The following is a 20,969-nucleotide window of genomic DNA, read 5'->3' on the forward strand; positions in this document are numbered from 1 at the left end:
AAGGCTCCTGTGATTCAGAATAGGTTATGATTTGTTTATGGGGATGAGAGCTTGTGGTCTCATGTGACTGCTACTCTCTACTCATCCCCCTCACTTCCATCTCATCCATTCTCTAGATCCCAAATGAAACACAATTAATGCTTTACTCTCTCAAGTCTCTGTGATACCTGGCATCACATCACTAGAGGAACTCTCAGAACAAGTTCTGGAATGTATCTGAGTTTAGCAACTAAAATGGGCCTTGGGTCTATTGACAGTGTTTGCTTTAACAGGAAAAACATCATGAGTGTTAAAACAAGAGTCCCTTGCCATTATTTTCTCCGTTTACTGCATAAGGCAGATTAATTTCTTGACAAGCTACAGAAGAATCTGCATGTTCCTCTGTATGATTCCAAGCTCACATCACCTCTCTTCACAGCCTGCATTTGGGTCTGTCCAAATGCTGTAGTGGTCTCTCCTTGAATGGGCAGGCTTGCAAGCAACATCCTGATCTTGTGTATGCTGTATTTGTTTTAATTGAACCCTACTTTGCCCAAATTAGTAATGCAGATCTCTTGTTTGCTGGCCACCTGAATGGTTGCCATGATATTTATACAACTTGAAATGCTATGCAGTACAAAAACTGACTCCACAGGGTCTTTACCACTCCAAAAACATTGAAATGATGCATCAGGTCTGCCTTGTGCAGATTTCCTGATTAGGTCTGAATTTTGGGCTTTTGGGGGTCTAAAAATCAAAATCTTGTGACTTCATAAATTAACACATCATCCCTGGGATTTAAAGAACTCTTCCAAGATCTGAATAACTCCTTAGACAGCACTGCCAGCTGCAGGTCTCTATGGCCGTAATTTATAAAAGCAGAAAACCCCCTTTATATTTGTACTGAAAAATGAAAGTTTAGCAGAAAACTTCTAGCGTTGGTTAGACTTTTGTATTTAACATGTCTTCTGCAATTCTGATGCATCCTAGTTCACTGCAAATGTTTCATGCTTTGCTCTGTATTGCTTCAAGGAAGGAAAAATATCTTTTCTCTGTTCTTTACCAAGCATCCAATCATTTAATGTTAGGTGTTCTCTGTAGTCAGTTAGAGATCCTGACTTCTCCATCCTTCCCATATTTTATGACTGTGCTGGCGGTCTGACAGCAGTAGTCACCACAGTATTTACTGAGCCTGGCAAACCTGGGGTTCTGGGTTTGACCAGGTAAGTTGCTGAATCTCTTTCTGAGAAGAGGTCTTGGTCCAGTGCATGTCTTTCATTTTTCTGGATGTCCTTCGTACTGCAGTATTTTGGGTTTAGCATAAACTGTTGCCCCTATCAAAAACCCAGTGACCTGTTCTGTTATTACTGCTGTGACAATGCATACTCTGCTCATGACTCTTACTAATTTGAAAACCACAGGTTGCAATTTCCTTTAACTACTAACTGCTACTTGTTTAATCTCTTTGTACAGACCTCCTTGGAGTGTAAGACTCCTGGGATGGGGATCTATTATTATTTGTGCCTTGTGGGAGGGAAAAAGCCATCTGCCAATAAAACACTCATCCAGAAGGCATGTAACTTATAATAAAAACCTGCCCTCCCATCCACCTTCCCTGCAGAGTGGGTGATTGTATGTTTTTTACCCTCTGTTCAGAAAAAATGGACCCGGTTATTGGCAGCAGTAGGGGGGCTGCTATATTTATCGAGGCCAAGTGAGCATGGCCTCTTGGTAAGATGGCTTAATGGATTTAGATTGCTAGACTAGGGAAGTTCTTGCCAGACGTTCAGGGGGAGCATGGATAATTGGAGTTTGAGAACAAGTACTGCAGGTAGATAATTTTCTGTGTGCAGAGTGCATGCTTTATGTGACTTTCTCTGTTTAAGTGTGTGTGGTTTATATTGCTGTTTTACTTTGATCAGCTCTCTAACATATTCAACGTTTTTGGTTTATTTTGCAGGAGCCATTGGTTACATGGGAACAAGTGCCTTTGTTCGTAAAATCTACACTAATGTGAAAATTGACTAAGGAAATAAGAAAATTGAACTATGGATCAGTTCCTCTTTTCCTGGGGATGAACTTGCACAGCAAAAAGCGCGAGAAGAGATTTGGGTTTTAACACTGGGCACTATATGGGTCTCCATTTTGTGGATGGCTTAAAGTAACATCTATTCCATTGATCCTAGGTTCTTACTGACTGCTTTCTCCAACTGTTCACAGCAAATGCTTGGATTATATGCAGTAGGCATTACTACAGTACGTGGCTAATCTTCCCCGCCTGCCCCCCCCAAAAAAAAAAACCAACATCAAAAAAAACAAAAAACCTAGCTCATTAAAGATGAATAGACTAGCTCTCTTCAGTGAAGAGGACAAACGGTTTATTTAAAGCATTTGTTCCATTCAATAAAAAAGAGGGAAACTTGGCTGCTAAAACTACTTGATTAGTAGTCTTCCTGGTACTTAACATTTCTAAATTATGTAAAAATACCGTTCCAGAAAGATTACTCTTCTGATTTTTACTGCCATTGACCGGATAGGAGGTATGTTTTATATTTTGACTCCAGGTGCTTTTTGGTTTATTTGCGATATCAACTGCCCTACATTCATTTGTTTAAAAAAAAATTAAAAATATATAAAAAACCCATATGCATGTAATATATCAGCTGTTGTTCTAGTTGGACCAACTTCCCTTTATTTATCTTTAAAGTAATATCCAGCTACATCTTAAATCCATCCAAAGAAAATACAGTCTGAAGACGGAGTGTGATCTCTGCAATGCAATTTACTGTACAGTTAGAAAGCAAAATGTTAAATGAAGAGGATTGTTTGTTTTTTAATGAACACTCTAAGGTCTAGATTAAAACAAAACCAACATTTTAACTGAATGTCTAAAGTGATTCTCCTTTTTTTCCAAGTTAGTCTTGCATTTTTTTTGGGTTTGGGTTGAATGAAGATTTTCCTTTAGACATCATACAAGGGGTAATAAGTGTATATAACATTAAATAATGTAACTTAGGTGTAGATCCCAAATGTATTTGGATGTACAGATTTACTACAGAGTACTTTTCTGATGATTCGGTGTAAAAATGTGTGAATTCGGGTGGCTTTTTACATCTTGCCTGCCATTGCATGAAAATTTGGGGTTTCTTCACAATGTGTGTATGTCATGCTTTTCTGTTCTATTTCTTTTCTCAAGCTCTTACAGGAATTAAATTTGTAATTTAGAACATTTTAATTTTTGTTAATCCTATCTGAACACTTGTGTAACATCAAAAGCACAGTTGCTTTAGAGTGTTCAGAAAACTAAAATAAACTTTTCAGACAAAAATGTATTGATTGTGAAAATAGATGAGTTTGCAATTGAAAATGTTTGAAAAGGGATTACTGCTGAACGCCAGTTTCTGTATACAGTATAAGTGTGGTTTTCATCTATCCAACCCCCCTGCTTTGAATTCAGAATTTGCTTACAACTATATTGTACAGTATAACTCCAAAGTGAATGATCAACCCAAAAAGATTCTTCTTGGCTGTGGAGAAATCTGTTTTGTGATACAGCCAGTGTACTGGGAAAAGTTGGGGTAAGTGTGGACTAAAATAAATGGGCAAATAAAGGTTAAGTCTTTCTAAGATCACTGTTAATTATGCACTGTATTTAGCTAGAAATATCCTGAATGTGTTTGTGACAGATTTGAGAGCCACTTGGCTTGATTTTTTTAATGGGTTTTTTTTAGGCATCTGCCATGTAGGGATGTTTTGATCAGTGTGGCTGTCTGAAATAGAACACCTGCCATGGAGAAGGCAACTTCTTGAATTTAAAAAATGAGCCAAGTATTTGTATTGACTAGCACTGTATTGTCTCTATATAAAAAGTACTGATAATGCAGTAGCCACAATGAGAAACGTCCGTGTTTTGGCAGCGATGGGTTGGAGCCTGGGGGAACTCTACAGGTAGGTAATAGTGGGAAGCAGTGCATCCTGCTGTATGTCTGAAAAGTGTTTGAGCTTTCAGCTCTGATTTCCCTGGCCAATTTTAACCAGTCTGTCTGAAAATAATTAAGTTTTGCTTCAAGTGAATCATTGGTATCTGTAGGTGAACACTCTGCTGTTGAATAAAATAAATTTTTTTTAGTTTTAAAGTACAGGCTGATTTTAAGATGAGCTTATAAACTAGGTCAATAGTTAGTTTTCCTTTGTTCCAAAACATGGAGACTTAAAGCAAAGTCTGGATATTGTACTAGTACTTCTAGTACATACAGCTGTGGGAAGCCCTCTTTTCATCCATATTCCTCTAAATCTGAAGTGAGAAGCCATTATCTCTACACAATATATACATTAAGTACTCTGCCAAGTTACAAGTTTTTTTAAAGGGAATATTTTGATAATCGTTTCTCTATTTAGAATACTGCTATATGATTAGTCTATCAGAAATGTCACTAAACTGTTCGTGAATTTCATTTAATCACTTTTTAATGCCACAGAATGGTGGGCTGCCTACTTGCTTTCTCTGTCCTCTGGCATTATTAGCTTTCACATATCCAGATAGGATTGTATATCTTTTAAAGTGACATTGAAAAGATAGATAGTGCACAGGCATTGCTTTCATTTCTGCAAGCAAGTTCCTCCAGAGAAGTACTATGTTTAAATAATTGACATTTTTATACATCCACCCGAGCACGTAAGTTGGGGGTTTTCTTTGTTTTTCCCCTTTTGGTTTCTGAAGGAGTGCAAAATGTGACCAGTTTTCAACAGCTTGTCTTTATGGTTGCTGTTTGGGGGAAGGCTATTTGTCCTCCCCCTCTCCTCCCTCCTATCCCTCCTCCCCCAAAAAACCCCCATGGGCGCAGCTTAAACCCCCTTGCTTAATAGAATTTGGAAGCTCTCTGCTTAGATGATGTAGTCCTTCTTCTTTTATGGAAGAAATAAAGTTCTTACAGACAACACTCCTCTTAACATGGTTGTTTCTTAGGAGTTTCTGGTTCTTGAATTCAGGCTTTTTGATAACTTTTCAATTGGCCGGTCAGTGCTTCACTTCCCACTGCTGGTACAGAGGCCAGGGAATTGAGTAAATAATTGCATAAGCAATAGCCAATCTTGACCAAATGTTTTAGATAAGTACAATTGTAAATCTTTTCAGTTGAGGCAGAGTGCATATAGAAAACACCTCTGGTATTTTGTGTATGAAAATTGGTGAAAGCTGGACTGGAGGTAATGGAGACTGCGAATAAACATTACATTATGCTCTCTCTGATGTCTGAATGTTGTGAAGCAACAATGCTGTTAATTCCTCTGCAGAATTACATTCGAAATTGTGTACAGGGCACACAAATTGTTTTCTGTAGGATAGTCTTAGGTGTATTTCTTTAACAAGTTTCAGGATAAAAAACAAACCCCAAACCCTAATACTTTTTACTCTTATGGTACTAAAGCTGGGTAAAATTGATAGCACATTCTTATCAGTGTCATTACTGCAGAGCTAACACAAAGGAGAAGGTTACATTTTGGTCTGGCTTCAGCATCACCAGCATCTAGCCAAATTTGCCAATGAAGTATATATACACAGCCTCACTGAAGACAGCAGAATTCTGTAATTGTGCGTGCATCAGCAGTTTTTCCACTGGAATGTGTCCAGGAAGCATCAGCTCAAGAAAAGACAAGTCTCCTCTCCAGTCTGTGGACAAGTAAGCTGAATATTTGGAGCTGGAGTAGAGGGGTCCTGTTGTCTTGAATGCATTCTTAACTGTGCAGCTTGTGGTTCATTTTAAGTCTGTTGGACCTGTAGATTGAAAAAGAATTCCAGTTTTGGATCCCTTGGACCTTTCCTAGCTAAATGCACTATGGTAGAGCAGCCTTGCAATAGCTGTTGGCACTGCTGCTGTCTAAAACAAGTATCTGTTTACCAGGGTTAGCCATGAAGTCATGAAAGCCCCTGCTTGTTGGACTTCTGTTGGAATAAAGCCACACTTGAAAGTTTTGAAGCAGTGTGTTTATGGCTTGCATTCTTCAGGAGCATCATACCCCAGGAGGGAAAAAAAGTTTTGGTCCAATTTGTTTTCCAAAGCCTCTCAAGGGAACATTTCCATTTTGCTAAGTGGCTTCAGTGAGAAAATTCTCATAACTTGCAGAGGAGACATCTGCATGTGAGTTCTACAAGTAGTTCCTCACAGCTTGTGCTTTTCTCTCATAGATGCTTTTTCAGTTCAGAGAAGGGACTGTTACAGTATTTATTTTCATTATTAGTTTGGTGCTTCTGAAATTTTTCCTCCAATTTTTGGGTTATGGCTTGAGGGGGGCGGTGTGGAATTGTAAAGATGATGGGAGAACCCATGAAGCTGGAAGGCTTTGTGCATTTCCAGGAAATTCAAGCAGTTCTTGGAGAGAATCACTTTAAAGGACAGAAACTCGGGAAAAGGATAAGAAAAAGGCTTTTTTTATCTGGTGGACTAACCTATCTTGAAGACAGGCCTGGAGACAAATTTGCTGTCACGGTGTCATTGCCCCCAGTCCTGTACCAGTTCTTTTATTTTCATCAGTGTACTTGCTAAGGTGCAAGGCTTTTGCAATAAACCAAGGACTCATGGGCCATGAACAAGGGGGATCTTATTAGCTGCTACCAAGATGTTTGGCTTGTTGATACATTAGATTTCTCACCAGCTCCTAATAATACAATACAGAACAATATATCAAATCTCTGGGGGTTCTAGCATGCTGAAGCTTCTTTTCTTATGAAAACCAAACCCATTGGAACTTTTCTTACATTCTAGATAGAAGATCTCCTTCAGAATCAGGCTTGGAGCATTCCAAAACATAACTGTACAGGCTCATGCTTATCCTTCAGCTGGCATTATGTGACTACACAGTCCAGAAAATACATGCATTTTTAGAATTGAGAGTTTATGTACAATTACAGATCTGTGATTTTAGGATTCTCCTAGTATTGTGAGGCATGCCTACCCATATGATGCAGTAGTTACCTAGATAGATTCCAATTCACCAAAGCCTAGACCTAAGCCCTATAAACTGGAAATCCTGGATCTGGGAAAAAAACGTCCAGTCTCTCGCAGTTCTGTCTAACAAGCTGACTGACCTAGAAAAACATGCTACAGTTAGATACCACATGTATGTGTAAATATTTTTTCCTGAAGACTGTGTGTCACAGGCATTTCTTTGGTTTCTGAAATGTTTTGAGATCTGTAGTAATTTAACTCCTGAGAAGCTTTCAAACAGGGCAGAGAACATCATGAGAACATTACACAATACTGAACCTAAGGAAGTTTTTGTGGATGCTCATTCTCATTTCCCAAAGGTTTGCATCAGGAATGTCAGAATGTGGGATATATTAAAGCACTAGGCAAGGCACAGTGCTTTTCTAGTGCTTTCACTAGTGCTACTAGAGATGTAATTCTCCTTTTGATTTAGTTTTATGTTGTTTTTTCATTCTGAATCACTAGTCTTATCATTTGATTGGGCTCAGAAAAGTGGGTTATGTAATTAGCTTAGTGTGAGGCTTTTCTTGCTCTGCTACAGAGGAGTAACTGCAAGAATGGGATGGAAATTTTCTCCTCATTTCCTTATAATATCGGGCCAGAAGTTGGCAGGTGAATAATGAGCATGATCTACTGTTTGTTTTACAAAGAGATGTGACAGTTTTTCAGTCAGGCACCCATTAACCTGCAAGAGTTGGAGATCTGTGTAATAAAATGTTGAAAAGATGCCATTAAGTTACTTAAGTTCTGTATTCAAATTCTGCAGAATCATTTCTTGTAATTTGAAATTGTTTAGCTGAAAGTTGATTTTTGTTGAGGATAGTTTTCAATTTATTTCACTATCAGAAAGTGATCAAACACCCGCCTTCGCCTGAAGCTGAAATAACAACATTTTTTAATTATATGTTTAGTGAAATAAATAATGAAAAAGGAAATCACCATTCCTTGTTTTAGTGATCTGAAGGATGACTTGTAAGATGAACCTATTTTGAAGTATTGCTTACCCAATGAGAGGAAATACCTGCATGTTCTGTGCCACAGCCAAGTGTGTGGTTTGGATGAAGATGTTACTATAGATAAATCTATGTACAAAAATCCTGTGCAGACACTGTAACTGGGAAAATTCTCTAAGGCAATTCTTCATGAAGCAACATCTTTTCTGAGAGATTCATGAAATTCTACCCACTTGTGAAACAGCCTAAACACAGGTAGCATATGCTACCAGCCTCTGTAAAGGATGCCTGTGAACAGGGAAATGCAGCTATCCCATCTTTGTCTCATAGCAGAGGACTGGAGAAATGTTTATACTCTACCAGATTTATTCCTCTATGCAAAGAGAAGAAAATAAGACAGAATTTTTTCTATGGCAAAAAATACTTTGAAAAAAACAGTGGATTCACCTTTTGAAATTTTGAACTGGCAGATGCTTTTCCAAAGATGTTCCCATGCCCTTCTGCTTAACCTTGCTGCAGTGATCACCAAAACCACCAGCTTTGCTCAATGCTTTCCAAGCACAACTGACTCCTGTATGAACCCTGAAAATGGATTTTAAGTGAAGTAATGAAATATCAGTTTGACATGCCTCATTTTGGGAACCAGTGGTCAAGCCAAAATTCATACTTCCAGACAATACAGATTTCTCTCCCTGCCTCCCACAGCTTGTGCCTGTACAGCTCAAAATTACCCCAGAAGTATCTTGGTTTTTCTCACATAGTTGAAAGATGGCAGTAATGATGGGAAAAATACTTGGTGCTTTTTTATATGTGGGATTACTTAAAATCTTGCTTGCTGCTACTTTGTTGAGCAAAAAGGAATTTTCCAACCATGGCTTACTTACTCCTAGTTTCCTTAAGTATCACTGCCTGTTTATGACAGGACTGTGTTAAATGTATGTTGAGCTTTTTAAGCACAGGTGAATGTGCCTGTGACTGCAGTCTGTACAGCGGATTTCAGAACCTCTGGAACTCATTTAAGCACATATGTGTCAGCACCTTTAAAGATTCATTTTGGATAGCAAATCATTTACCCTTATGGCAAGTATTTCTTGGGTGACAATGCAATAAACTTGATAAAAAATTACCCCCAACCTATTGCAGGAGAGACTAAAATGGTGATGGAAAGAAGAGAGAGCAGGGGTCGATATTCATTTTATCACCTGGATTTGTCCATGACAGTGGTCAAGCTGGGAAGAAGGGACATCCCAAGAGTGGTCAACTCCGTGAGTGATAAGGGGAGTCGAGAGCAATAGACTGCTAGATAAATCAGACAGAGAAAAAGGAGATGGGGAAGTGAACAGGCTTCATCAGGGTGGGAAGCCTGTAACGGTACTGAGTAAATGAGCCTTTGATAGAGTGTGCCGAGGCAGAGGGAGCGTGATGGTTCTGCAGTGTCCTGTGGTGCCTGTAGGCAGTGATGCACAGCACATTGGGCTACACCTGCAGCAGGAGTTCTTTCCTACCATAAAAAGAAGTAATGAAAGAAGTTTAAGGAGAAGTGAGGAGTTCTGGAATGCAAATGGAAGAAGAAAAGAATTCTCTGGGTTCAGAGGGGTGTGCCCCAGCTCCATCTGCCCTTGTATAGGTTATGTAACAAGCTTGATGTGTTTGGTTTTTTGTAAACTTGCCAACAGCTGAGGAATCAGCAGTGGGACAGGCTCCAAGGGGGAGTGGTGCTTCATTCACTTTGTTAGAAGATTTGGTGGACCCCAAGTGTTGGCAAGAGGGAAGAAGCAGGTCTTGTGGAAGACCTAACAAACTTTGTGTGTGTTTTGGCCTTGGGACGTGATGCGTGCAGGGATATTCCATCAGCACTAAGTAGCTCACACATAGCTTTGCTCATTGATGCTATTCAGAAAGAGCTGTGTGCATTCTTGCTCAGCGAGGCTTGAAAGGACAGTGGATTTTGTTTGCATGTGTTGGGCAGGAGAGAATTCTGCAAAGGAAAAGGCTGCCTTTGACAGCGATGGATATGGATTGTTTTCTTTCCAGATAGTTAACTGTTGGTGTCACGAGGTGCACTGCTGTTATGAGACTTCTCCAACTGTTTTACCAGCTCAGATGAAAAAGATCCTTTCACAGGGCTTTCAATGTTCCTTATTTGCACTGATGTGGCACCTGCAAATCAAGATGACATGAGCCCATCTCCTAAACACAAGATAGCAGTCATTGTTCTGTGTACACTGTTTTAGCTGCCAGTTGCAAAGTGGTATGGTTTTTACTGAGAGCTATTTCTAGAAGGTTTGAGCAGCTTTAACATTAGAGTCCACTGTACTAGGGCAACTTGATTGTTTGAGTGTGGATAATAGTGATAGATTCCTCTGAACTCCCTCACAGACTCATTCTAATTGCACAAACAAGGATCCACATTTTACTTTGCTCTCTTCCTCCTTCAAAGCTGTAGTATGTCCTCTTGTATGTCCATCCATGTCTGTAACAGAGCTTCTGTATGCAGAAGAGGTTGGACTCCCCAGCATAGACTGATATCCTGGAAGAAGTTGACAAGCAATTTCCATGCAGACAAAAGGCTGTTCTTACTGTGTGACAGCCCAGCTCTCCACAGTGATGACAGTGATGACACAATGTTGACTACTCTTACAAGGATTCAAGCTTTTATTTTCCAGCTTCCCATACACTCAGAAAGTAATGTTGCCAAGACCTTCTCTACAGAGAGAAAAGAGTACCTAGCTCATAAAAGCTGGGAGTTCTTCTGAAGCACAGAGAGGTGATCAGCTTTTCGTTTTAAAATTGGACACTGTCTGACAAAATCATAGAAAGTAGCAACCTAATGCAGAAAAAATAAAAGTTGTTAGTGTGGTAATGAGCAGTATAAAACTTAAGAGATGGATATGGTTACCTTACTAAGTTTATTCTGATGTGTGTTTGTCTACATTCCTCTTCAAAAACGTACAGCGATGGAAACTCCCTGATTCTTCTGGCAATCTGGTCTAGTGTTTCCCTGTTTTACTGCTAGAAGGCTTGGCCTGACACCTAAATCTTCCTTGGTCCAGCTGATGGTTATTCTTCCTTTACATATTTGAATGAACTGTCTTTTGTCTGTTCCCTGTGCTCAGGTCTTTGAGAGTTGTACCTAAAACCCCTGTCAAATCTTCTGCTAAGGTGGTGCAGCAAGGTGCTTCTTTGCTCATGAGGTGTCAGGTGCTAGACTGATTTCCAAAGTTACCATTCCTTTCATTGTCTCTGTTCAGGACACTTATCAGTGGATGGGTCAGCATTTCAAATCTTCACAAGTGTGAGCCCTTCACTTAGGTCTTCTGTTCAAAGTGCCCATATTCTTCAGGCTTGATCTCAACAGCTTTATTTGGTGTTACATACCCAATTTGGTGACCATCAGTGAGGAGTGAAGGGCAGGGAGTTTGGAATGAATATTGTCAGGGAAAGCACACAACCAGGCAGGTGTTTGCTATCCAGCATTAGCAGTAAGTCCTCGTCACAACCTTGACACATGCATTGAAATATGTTCTTGTTATTCCTGTTTTTGCCTCATTTTGCCAAGATTGGTATAGCAAAAGGATGTTTCACTCTTCCAGTGAAAATACAAGACCTTTCCTATGCAGGTTTTCTCTTCCTACCCTTTGAGTGACAACTTCTGGAGTAGCCTGGGACTTTCCTGCATGGGTGACACAGACTTCCCCCCCTGCTCATCCCTTTCCTTCAGGTTTCTCCATTGATCCTCTAGGACCTGCTTGGAAGCACAAAGTGGAGGAAACAGTGTGTCTTCTGCTCAGCTATTGCCAGAACCATTGATGTTAGAGGCTGAATGCAGGTCTTGGACCAGCTGCTGCATTTGTTTGGACCAGTTGTAAAAAACTTCAGTGTGTTTGATTAGCACAGCTTTTCATTATGGTCTTTGTGTCAGGATTTAATGCAGCCTTTTTGGTCTTTGTGAAGGTTTAGAGAGGATTTTATTTTCCTGACTTTATCTTTTCTGGGAAGACAATATTAAATGAGAGGCAGGGGGAACAGTCAGGAATAGTTTGCAGTAGCCTGCTTTGCTGCTCAGGAGGTGCCTGAATCATGTTGTGCCTTTTTATGCTCAGTTATCATTCATTGCTGTAGGCTAGAAGAGAAGTGACAAATTTATGGATAGCTGGTGGCAAACTATTATCTGTCTTAGAGAAAGGAAGGTTTGCAGCCCATGCTGTAATGGCAAATGCTGCTTGAAGATCCTGCCGTGGGAGCTTGGAAGTACTCAGCTGAAGGAGCAGAGTTATAGCACAGGAAGATTATAGGATGCATGTTCACCCCAGGAACCCCCCGCTGAGCTTGTACACTTGTCAACTCTCCTCCGCTCACCAGTATAGCATCTGTACTGTCTCTGCCCAATGCTACATCTGCTGAGCAGCATGAGAACAGATGATCTACCCATAGCTATTGCTCCAGACTCAGACTGTAACATCTTGTCAGACCAGGGGCTGCCCTATGCGGTGTTGAATTTATATGGAAGCACCTGGCTGGCCCTCTTCAGCTTCTGGTGAGGTGACTGGGCTTTGGACATCTGCCCTTTCCCTATGGTCACTATGGAAATAGCAGAGACATCCTGCCTGTGTGAACTACCTCCATCACAAGACAGCAGCCTTAAAAGTATGATGCTTTCCAATGTGTTCCCCATGCTCTGCTGTTAGAGATGTCCAAAATATTGTATAGCCTCAGGCAGCCGGGGTCCACCAGCTCAGATACCACGGTGTAGATTTGGATGCAACTAGGCATCTCACACACGATCCATCTCCCTCATTTCCCAGGCCTTGCTGCATATGGATCATCCCAAAGCCCAAATTTCCAGTAAAACAGCCCAGTTGCCCTTGAAAACTGCTACAGGCAGGTGAGAGAGACTAACACACACCCTGATGTCTAGTTCCATCTTTCTTAATTTCGCCCGTTCTTGAGTTCGTGGGTTTTTTTCCCTATCGTTCCACATCTGTGGTCTAACAACTCCACTTAGACACGGGAGGCTGCGATACTGTTTCTCCCGGCAGCGGGTCAGCTAATTCTCTTTAGCCGCCGCTGAAGCGCCGATTATTTTGAGGGAAAAATAACAACAACAGTAGTAATTAACTATAATACCGATATTATCTAAATTTTTAATTCTGCTGTAACCGTAACCGGAGCTCTCCCTCCCGAGTGCGGCGGGCGGGAGCGACTTCCCCGCCCTCGGGGTCCGCAGCGCCCCGGGCCGGGCGGGGCCGCGGGGCCCGCCGGGGGCGGGGCAGAGGCGCGGGCGCGGCCGTGATTGGCCGCCCGCGCGTTGAGTGACAGCGGCGGCGCCCCCCGCGGCCCCGGTGGCGGCGCGGCCGCTCCCGCCGCGCAGTGCCCGCACCCCGGGCAGCCGCGCCGCCCGCCCGCCCCGCCCCGCTCCGCTCCGCTCCGCTCCGCAGCGCTCCGCCGACATGGGCCGCGGGGCCGCCCCGCTCCGCCGCCTGCTGCTGTCCCTGCTCATCCTACCTGCCGCGGGGACAGCCGGACCGGGAGCCTCCTTAACGCTGGGGGAGCCGGAGACGGCAGAAGAGCTGATGGAGTACCGCGATCCTTGCAAAGCCGGTAGGGAAGCGGGCTGGCTGCAACTCCGGGAGAAAGTTTGGAAGCACGGCGGTGGTGGACAGGTGTCCCTGCGGAGCGCTCCTCGGTGCCGCGGGGCCGCCCGGCCGGACTGTGCCCAGGCTCACCTGGCGGCGGCGGGAGCCCCCCGTCCCGGCCGGAGCCGCCTCGGCATCCCGGTGCCCTCCCGAACCCCGCGGACGCCCGGCGAGCTCCCCCGCCGCTCCCCGGCCCGCCGGTGCGGGAGCGTTCTCGGTGTCCCAGCCTGCGCCCCGCTGCCCCCGTTGCCTGGGGGCTGCAGCCCCGGCTGGGAGGCTATGCCTGGCTTTTTTTTTTTTTTTTTTTTAAATCGCCCTCGACTCCCACATCTCTTCGTTCCCCTACCTGTTCCCCTCCCTCCCGCGCGAGATCCCCTCTGCAAAGCCAGGGAAATGTGCGGCCGTGCTTTGCATTTCGGGGTTGCCCCCGTACTCCCCCCCCGCCGCCCCCATTGGCTTTTTCTGTGCATTTTTGCAGCCTGTTGGCAGCTGTTCCAACTTGTCCCGAGCTCTGTCCGGCCCGAAGTTGCGGTGCGTGCCCTGGAGCGGCGGGAGCGCGGCGGGGCTCTCCGGGGCTCCCCGGCGGCAGGGAGCTGGTGAGACCCGCCTCAGGCATAGCCCGGCCTCCCGGGGGATCCAGGTACTCTAGAGCTGCCTGCGAGTTGCCGCATCCTCTCCAGGAAGCCTCCAGCTGCTCCCTCAATCCCCTTGAAGTTTTTCGTTCCCCTGTTAAAAATGCACTCAGTTCTGTGCTCGTTGCAACCCTTTTTATCCATTTCATTTCTTCAAGAGCTGCCGTTGTCCCTAATGTTGAATGCCCTTAATTTAAAGGGAACGTGGACCCAGGTTTTCTCTCTGGAAAACTGAGAGGTACTCTTGTTGTGACTGTAATTCTTTTTGGTTCCAGCTATCAGAGAATGTCATGGTCTCATGAATTGCTTCTCTGCTGGGAAATTGGCAACTGATACCTCGATTGTCATGTTCCATTTACAAATAACTTTGTGCACAGTCCTGTTTTCTTAGTATTGTAGGAGTTGAAAAAAAGTAGTTTCTTTTTGTGTGGTGTTCTTGGTCTTTTGGGTTAGGGTTTAGCCCCCCAAAATTTGCTTCTACCTGTTCCTTAGTGTCCCTTGGTGATAGCTTCCCTTGTTATCAGCTCTGTCCTGCCTGCTTTTGGGGGACTCACAGCTGTATCTGCTCACATAGATGAGCTCTGTCAAGGTAATGTCTATCAGAGCCCCTCTGCCTGGTACAGCAAGTTTAACTGGCCTTGTATGTGGGCTGAGTGTGGTAGGTTTTCTTCCAAATTTCAGCTCAGTCCTCTCCACAGAATATTTTTTTGTGCAAAACATTCCCTTGATCAGCAAGTCATCTGTCATTTGATATATGGTTTGGGCTGTACTGTATTTGTGTCTCCTTCTAAATGGTAATGAATTGACCTCTCTCCAGTGGAACTAGTTGTTAATGACACAGCTATGGTTTAGACTTAGAGAGCTACAGGTACAGTGCTTTGGCCTTCCTGTCTGAAAATGTTTCCTTGCTTTCTCCTCCAAATTATAGCAGTGTCTCCAGTGTCTCACTTGCACTTGTGACTCTTGAGTGTTGCTGTCAGGTCAAATATGCGAAGGATGAGGAATGCTCTTTTAAGGACCACATAGAGAACATTTACTTTATTTGATTTCCCTACATCTGACAGGGAACCTGTGGCAGAAAAGCAAAAAAAATATTTTCCCAATCTTCCATCTACCTGCCTTTACTGCAGGACCCTTTTTTTTTTTTTCTTCTCCTGAAGTACCCTCCTCTCCCAAGAACTCTCCCCCTTGCTTCTGCATGCACACAGAGAAGACCCTGGACTGCCGATGACAGCCTCCCTTTGTTGTACATCAACACCTCCTCTCATGATGGGCAGAAAAACTTTGTGTGTTATTCCTGTTAATTCAGGCAGGATAAATGGCAGAAATGATCTTTATTTTCTGACTTCTCAGTGTTTGCTTCTCATGCTTTTCCAATGTCTTCTTTCCGATAGAAAGGGAGGAATGAACAAGACCCATGGAGGTCACACAGGTGGTTCCTTTTCTGGAACTCAGGACCAGGCTGGTGTTTCTGATGGTGTTGGCACACAGCTGTCTGTGGTGGGGGCTGCTAGGCAGCCTAGCCCAGCATTGCTTTGGCTTCCTTGTTGTCTGACCTGAGGCTCCAGCACTGTAGTTTGAGTCTGCTTTTCTCACCCAGTCTGTGTGCGCGCAGAGGTCACTGCTTTGCTGCAGCCTCTTGTACTGGTGAGCACTGGTGAGCACCGTTACCGGCTTTCTCAAGTTTCAGTCTTCTTTTCTGTGGAAGAAAGATACTGGTTCTTTCAGTCTGTCCTGACTGTGCTTCCAGGGTCTCTGATCCAGTTTCTCTCCATGTGGCTGCATCAACCTAAAGTGCAGAGCACTTAAGGACCAGGACACTCCTTACATGCCATGTACCTATCTCTGTGCACTGAATGGTTCCAGTTTTTAAAGTTAGCCCCAAGACAAACCAAACAAGACTTGTACCATGTGGAGCTGTGTTAGACCCTGCTTTGCATTCGCAGCCTTTTTCCTCTTCCAGTCCTAGACCATCAGTGGAGCTAGGCAGGTGTTCACTGCTGCAAACACCATCTCAAAGGGTTAGTTCAGCTAGGATTAATAAGTGAAGAGATCTGTTTCTGCAAGTGAGGCAAGGTGAAGACACTGTTGGAGTTGTCCCTCCAAGAGGGCCTGTCAGGGCTGTTGTCTAATGTCTGTTTGGGAAGTCTGTCACACTCTGTTCCTGATGAGCTATAACTGTGACAATTCTTCTTAACTTTCTCGGGCCTGAGTTCTTTCAGTCGTGGGACAGTTCGGTATCTGTTGAGAAGCATGACTGGAGAGAGGGCAGTGATTGCAGACCTACTCTGAAAAGCTCAGGTGTCCAGTATGTTTTGTGAGGGAGAGTTTTTGATGGTCTGTGGAAACAGAGCTGGAACTGCGAGAGTTGTGGTGATGTTTCCATCGCTGCTGTAGGCACAGGCTCCTGTGCATGGTCTTGTGGCTGCAGATTGAATGCAGGCTCTTAGCCCATTGTGAAGACAAAATGCTTACATGATTTCCAAAGCTGTTAAAACTACAGTGCTTTACATTTTTATTTTTTTTCCTGCAGGCTAATGGCTCTGACCCAGAGGCTGTGATGGATTTAGAACTGGCAGGTTATGACATGAAAGCTTGGCAGTTCCTCACCCCTGCAGCTCATGCCCTGAGGTTGAGTGCAGACTGGCGATGGTTGATCTGCTAGACTGGGAGTGAAAAGCCTGGCACACGCTCCTCTCTGTTGCATTAGCAAAGGATGTAATAGTCTCCTGCAGCAAGGCAGGAGGGACAGCACAGGGCAGTAACCTAAATCACTGCAACCACTGAGGTACTGGTATCAACACATGCCCCGTTACCTGGGCTCAGCTGATGGGCCATCACTCCACTGCTGCTCAAGCTCTTAACTCCAGCCAACCAGGATTTTCTTTTCCTAATGTGGCTGCTCTCCTGCCTTTTTATAGGGCAGAAAGAAAGGGGGAGATTCCTGAACAGCTGATCAAAGGGCATCTGAGACGGGGCTGCACTGTCAGGTTGAGTTGCCAGGGAAGGTGGCAGTGCTGACTCTGAGGCAGGTTTTGCTGAGTGTTGCAGCAGGTCACTGGAGCTTTTCAAAGGGAACGGTACAAAGGTTCTGCTCAGATCTGCTTTGTAATAGGTGGAAAATGTCACAAGCCTGACATGTGCTTTGGATGGATCTGCTGCTCAGGGGATCCAATTAAGGACACCCTGCCCAGTGTGCAGGTCTGAGTGAGGCTGCGTGACAGGCAGGCAGCAAGAGGAACTATGGATGCCTTCTAAACAAAACAAGCATGTCCTTCTGGGGCTCCTCAGGCAAACTGGAACCAAAGGAATTAAACAGGCTGTAATTTGTTCTGGTAGTTATTTTGGCGTGAGCTTATACAAACTTTAATTTGAGGTGAAAAGCAGAATCCCTGAGGTTCAAAGTGACCTCTGGGGATGATATTGTCCAAGTTATGTCAACAAGGGGAGGTGGGAGGTGTAAATAGGAAGGAGAGCTGGGCACTGAATAACTCGTCCTCTGGATGTATACAGGCTCGATGACCCCTTCCCTGCAGCTCAAACCTGCCATGAAGCTCTTTGCTACTTGCCAAATCAGCAGGGGTGGAGAAGAAATTGCAGTTTGGTCTCAGCATCTTGGTTCCTGGGTGCTTTGGCTCCTAGCATGGTATCTCCTACCCTTTTTGAGCTGGAGGTGCAGTGTTGCTTTCCAAGACCTGACGTTTCCCTCAGCCTTCCAGGGTCCATTGAAGGTGTTCTGTGTTGGAGTCCCATTTCTCTCTGCTCTGGGCAGTTTATTCTGGTGTGACATGTCCTGACTACAGGCTGACTGAGTCCGGACACAGGCCAACCCACATGTCTTGACTCCCAGGCCAAATGCAGTGTTTCTCTGTGCACGTCTTTGTGTTAGGAGACTGGCAGAGCTGCCTGCCCAGCCATATGCTCCTGAGGCACAGGCCAAAAGGGTCTTGGGCTCCTGCTGCTTGTGCGTGTCTCAAGAGCCCTTCAGGAGGGTTTGTGTTGCTGAGGAAAGCCAGACCAAGGAGGAGTTGCATATAGTTACGAATGAGCCTTGCAAGCAAGCTCAGCTTCTTTCCGTGAGACTTTGATCTCTTGATGGCTTTTGCTTGCAGTGCTCTGAGCGGGCAGAGCCTGACCTGGAGAGGCTACAAAACAGAGCAGGACTCTGGCAGGAAGACAGCACCTAGAAAGGGAGTTAGCCCCTAAGGATTTTGTGGAGTACTTAGGATGTGAGCTCAAAAGGGGAAGAACTGAGGCAAGAGGTGTGAGGGGGCACCAACTGAGTAGCAGTCCTGTATCTCCTGGTTTCTTATACTATAACTAGAAAAGTTATTAGAGAAGCAGTTTGGCAGTGATAGTACATCTTTTCCTGCAAGCCACTGCTTCTTCAAGTGTGGATACTGCTTGCCCAGTCACAAGGTGTTCCTGTGCATCCATGTTCCTGTTTGACCTGCTGAGTTGATCCACCAGCTTCTAAATGCCCCATGCATTTAGAGGTCTCACACTGAGTCCCGTCCTGAGAGGTGTAAACTGTGCTCCACTGACGTTCTTTTCCTCGCAGCTCTTCCTCTGCACAGGCACAGTGGCTTTTGTTCTGGAGATATTACATTTTCATCGGGGCTTGGTGCAGACATTTCTATGGGCAGCTGAGGAATTTGCTATTAGGAACTGAAAGCCTTGAGGGGGTAATCAAGTGAGAAAGAGGAGAGAGGATCTGTAAAGTCGGGGTCGTTTGAATATTGCTTGGGTTTTGAGTGGGATGCAGATGCTGCTTTCCCTGTTGGAAGCACAAATCCATAATGTTAACAGGGCAACTTGAAAGCTCTTTGCAGGCTGTGCTATGGATCCAGCCCACTCACCTCTTGACAAGGGCCTTCCTGCAATCTCTCAAATGGTCCTGTTTGGTTTAGCAATGTTGGGAGCACCGGCAGAGCATGTGCCAACCTGCTCTTTGCTTAGGAATCATAGAAGCCTGTGGAGAAATCTCATTTGCATCTTACAGATTTTCTATAAAGCTTTGAAGCCTCTGGGCTGACATGGAAAGCAGGAGTGCAGCTGTGGTTAAGATACAAATGCCTCTGGTGTGGTGTCTGAGTTGTAGATGGTGGTGGGAGCTATAGACTTACCCAAGGCCACTCACTCTGGTGGTGGCAGTGCTGGGAGCTGAATCCTGGTCTCCTGACATTAGAAGGCATGTGGCCTTCCAGAAAAGAAAGTTTTCTCTCTTTGCTACCAATGCTTACAGGAGTGCTTTGAAAGAAGAGTCTGGGACATGACTCAGTCTGTGGATTCCTTGTTTACTGAGCTGGTACAAACTTTTATAGAGGAAGGAGAAAGGTGTCACTGGCAATCATTCTCCTTACATTTTTTCCCTAGTATGTTGCAGGAAGGGTTAAATACTCGAGGAGGAAGTTGACTGAGCCTTTTTGGGTGGTCTGGGAAAGAACGAGAGACCAGACTGTTCAGTCTTTAATTTACCTGCTTTGGGGAGGTGACAGCAGTTACGGAACAGAAAACAGGTGGGTGAAAACTATTGGAGTCACACTTCAATGATGCAGCTGTTTGCCACTGGAGAGATGTTTTGCAGTGAGGTAGTGCTGCAGCAGAAGCTTCCTCCTCAAAGGGAAGGTTTAAGGTGACTTTTACTATAATTCTAGCCAAGCATAAGCTAATGGCTGTGGCTTAAAGAAATAATAGCCACCGGCCCTTTTATTGCACCTGAGATTCCCAAGCAGAGAAGCCACTGGCCTGGGGAATTTGAGAGCAAAACCTTATAATCACTGGGACTTGAGATCTGAGTCTGAAGTCCTTCCAGTATTTATACGTCTTCTTGGGATCTGACTAAATCATGGTCGATTTTTGACACTTTTTGGGATGTATTGGATCCGCTTTGTGTAATCCTCAGTGTTATACCTCACTTTGGGATTTAACAGTGGACAGAACAAGGGATGGGCAAATTTAGGACAGGGGACTTGTACTGTTTTGTTTAGTTTCCTTAAAAAAGACTGGTAGGATGGGGACAGGGTTCTTGGAGTTGTCATGGATACTTCTCCAGAGCTTTTAATTGAACTTTGTAGTCTGGGTGCAGTTCACAGGTGTCTGCCCTTGACCATAGCCTGCACAGGTTGGATCAATGAAGGTGGCTTATGTGGCTTATTCTTCAGCTGTTCTGTGGCATAAGATTAGTAAGTCACAGAGTCCCAGACAAAGTCACTTAGAAACTGTGCTGTAAGTCTTCCAGGACTCAAATGTCCACAAAGCCGAGGATTTTGGTTGGAGGCATTTTCTACTTGTGTAATTACATTATACCTTTGCAGTTGTGCTTGGAGCTTTTGTTCTCTTCCTGCCCTAACCTCCTGTGAAGTGCGCCTATACCTTGCTGGATGACTAACACAAGAAGTAGGTGCATTTTACTGGTAAGCCACCTCTTTCCTCCTGCTAAAACTGTGCCCGTGGGTGTCTCCCAGGTGAGTGGCTGCTGCCCCAGACTGGGGAAGAGCTGTGTGACTATAGATAACTATTGCAACGTGTTCGGGCTCACACATCAGTTCTTGGGAAATTGCCGGTGCCATGTGCCTCATACACTGATACATTTTAGCCTGCTTTCTCTAATACTTTATTTTCCTTCTTTTTTTCCCGTGGCCTTTGCTGCAGAGACCTTTGTGCTCTCTGCCTGCTTTCCTCTGTGTTTCCTACCAATCCATTTCAGATGTTCCCCCATCTCCCTTTTGCTGGGTCCCTCTCCAGACCCTACCTGGAGGATTGCTCAGACCCTCCTCTGCTTTC

General features: G+C 44.3%; 2 protein-coding genes across 2 annotated transcripts in view; both read left to right on the forward strand.

The window, feature by feature from the left end:
• The window catches only part of TM9SF3 (transmembrane 9 superfamily member 3), a 43,770-nt gene extending 38,543 nt beyond the window's left edge, over positions 1–5,227 (forward strand). Inside the window, exon 15 of the mRNA XM_027719365.2 lies at positions 1,940–5,227. Coding sequence (XP_027575166.1) covers positions 1,940–2,007 — 68 coding nt within the window. The 3' untranslated portion in view covers positions 2,008–5,227. The remainder of the gene's footprint in view (positions 1–1,939) is intronic.
• An 8,138-nt stretch (positions 5,228–13,365) lies between these two features.
• The window catches only part of TLL2 (tolloid like 2), a 90,894-nt gene continuing 83,290 nt past the window's right edge, over positions 13,366–20,969 (forward strand). Inside the window, exon 1 of the mRNA XM_027719388.2 lies at positions 13,366–13,516. Coding sequence (XP_027575189.1) covers positions 13,366–13,516 — 151 coding nt within the window. The remainder of the gene's footprint in view (positions 13,517–20,969) is intronic.

This window comes from Pipra filicauda, unplaced genomic scaffold (genome assembly GCF_003945595.2).
Source record: "Pipra filicauda isolate LSUMZ 115617 unplaced genomic scaffold, ASM394559v2 scaffold96_size2947999_pilon, whole genome shotgun sequence".
Lineage (NCBI taxonomy): Eukaryota > Metazoa > Chordata > Aves > Passeriformes > Pipridae > Pipra > Pipra filicauda.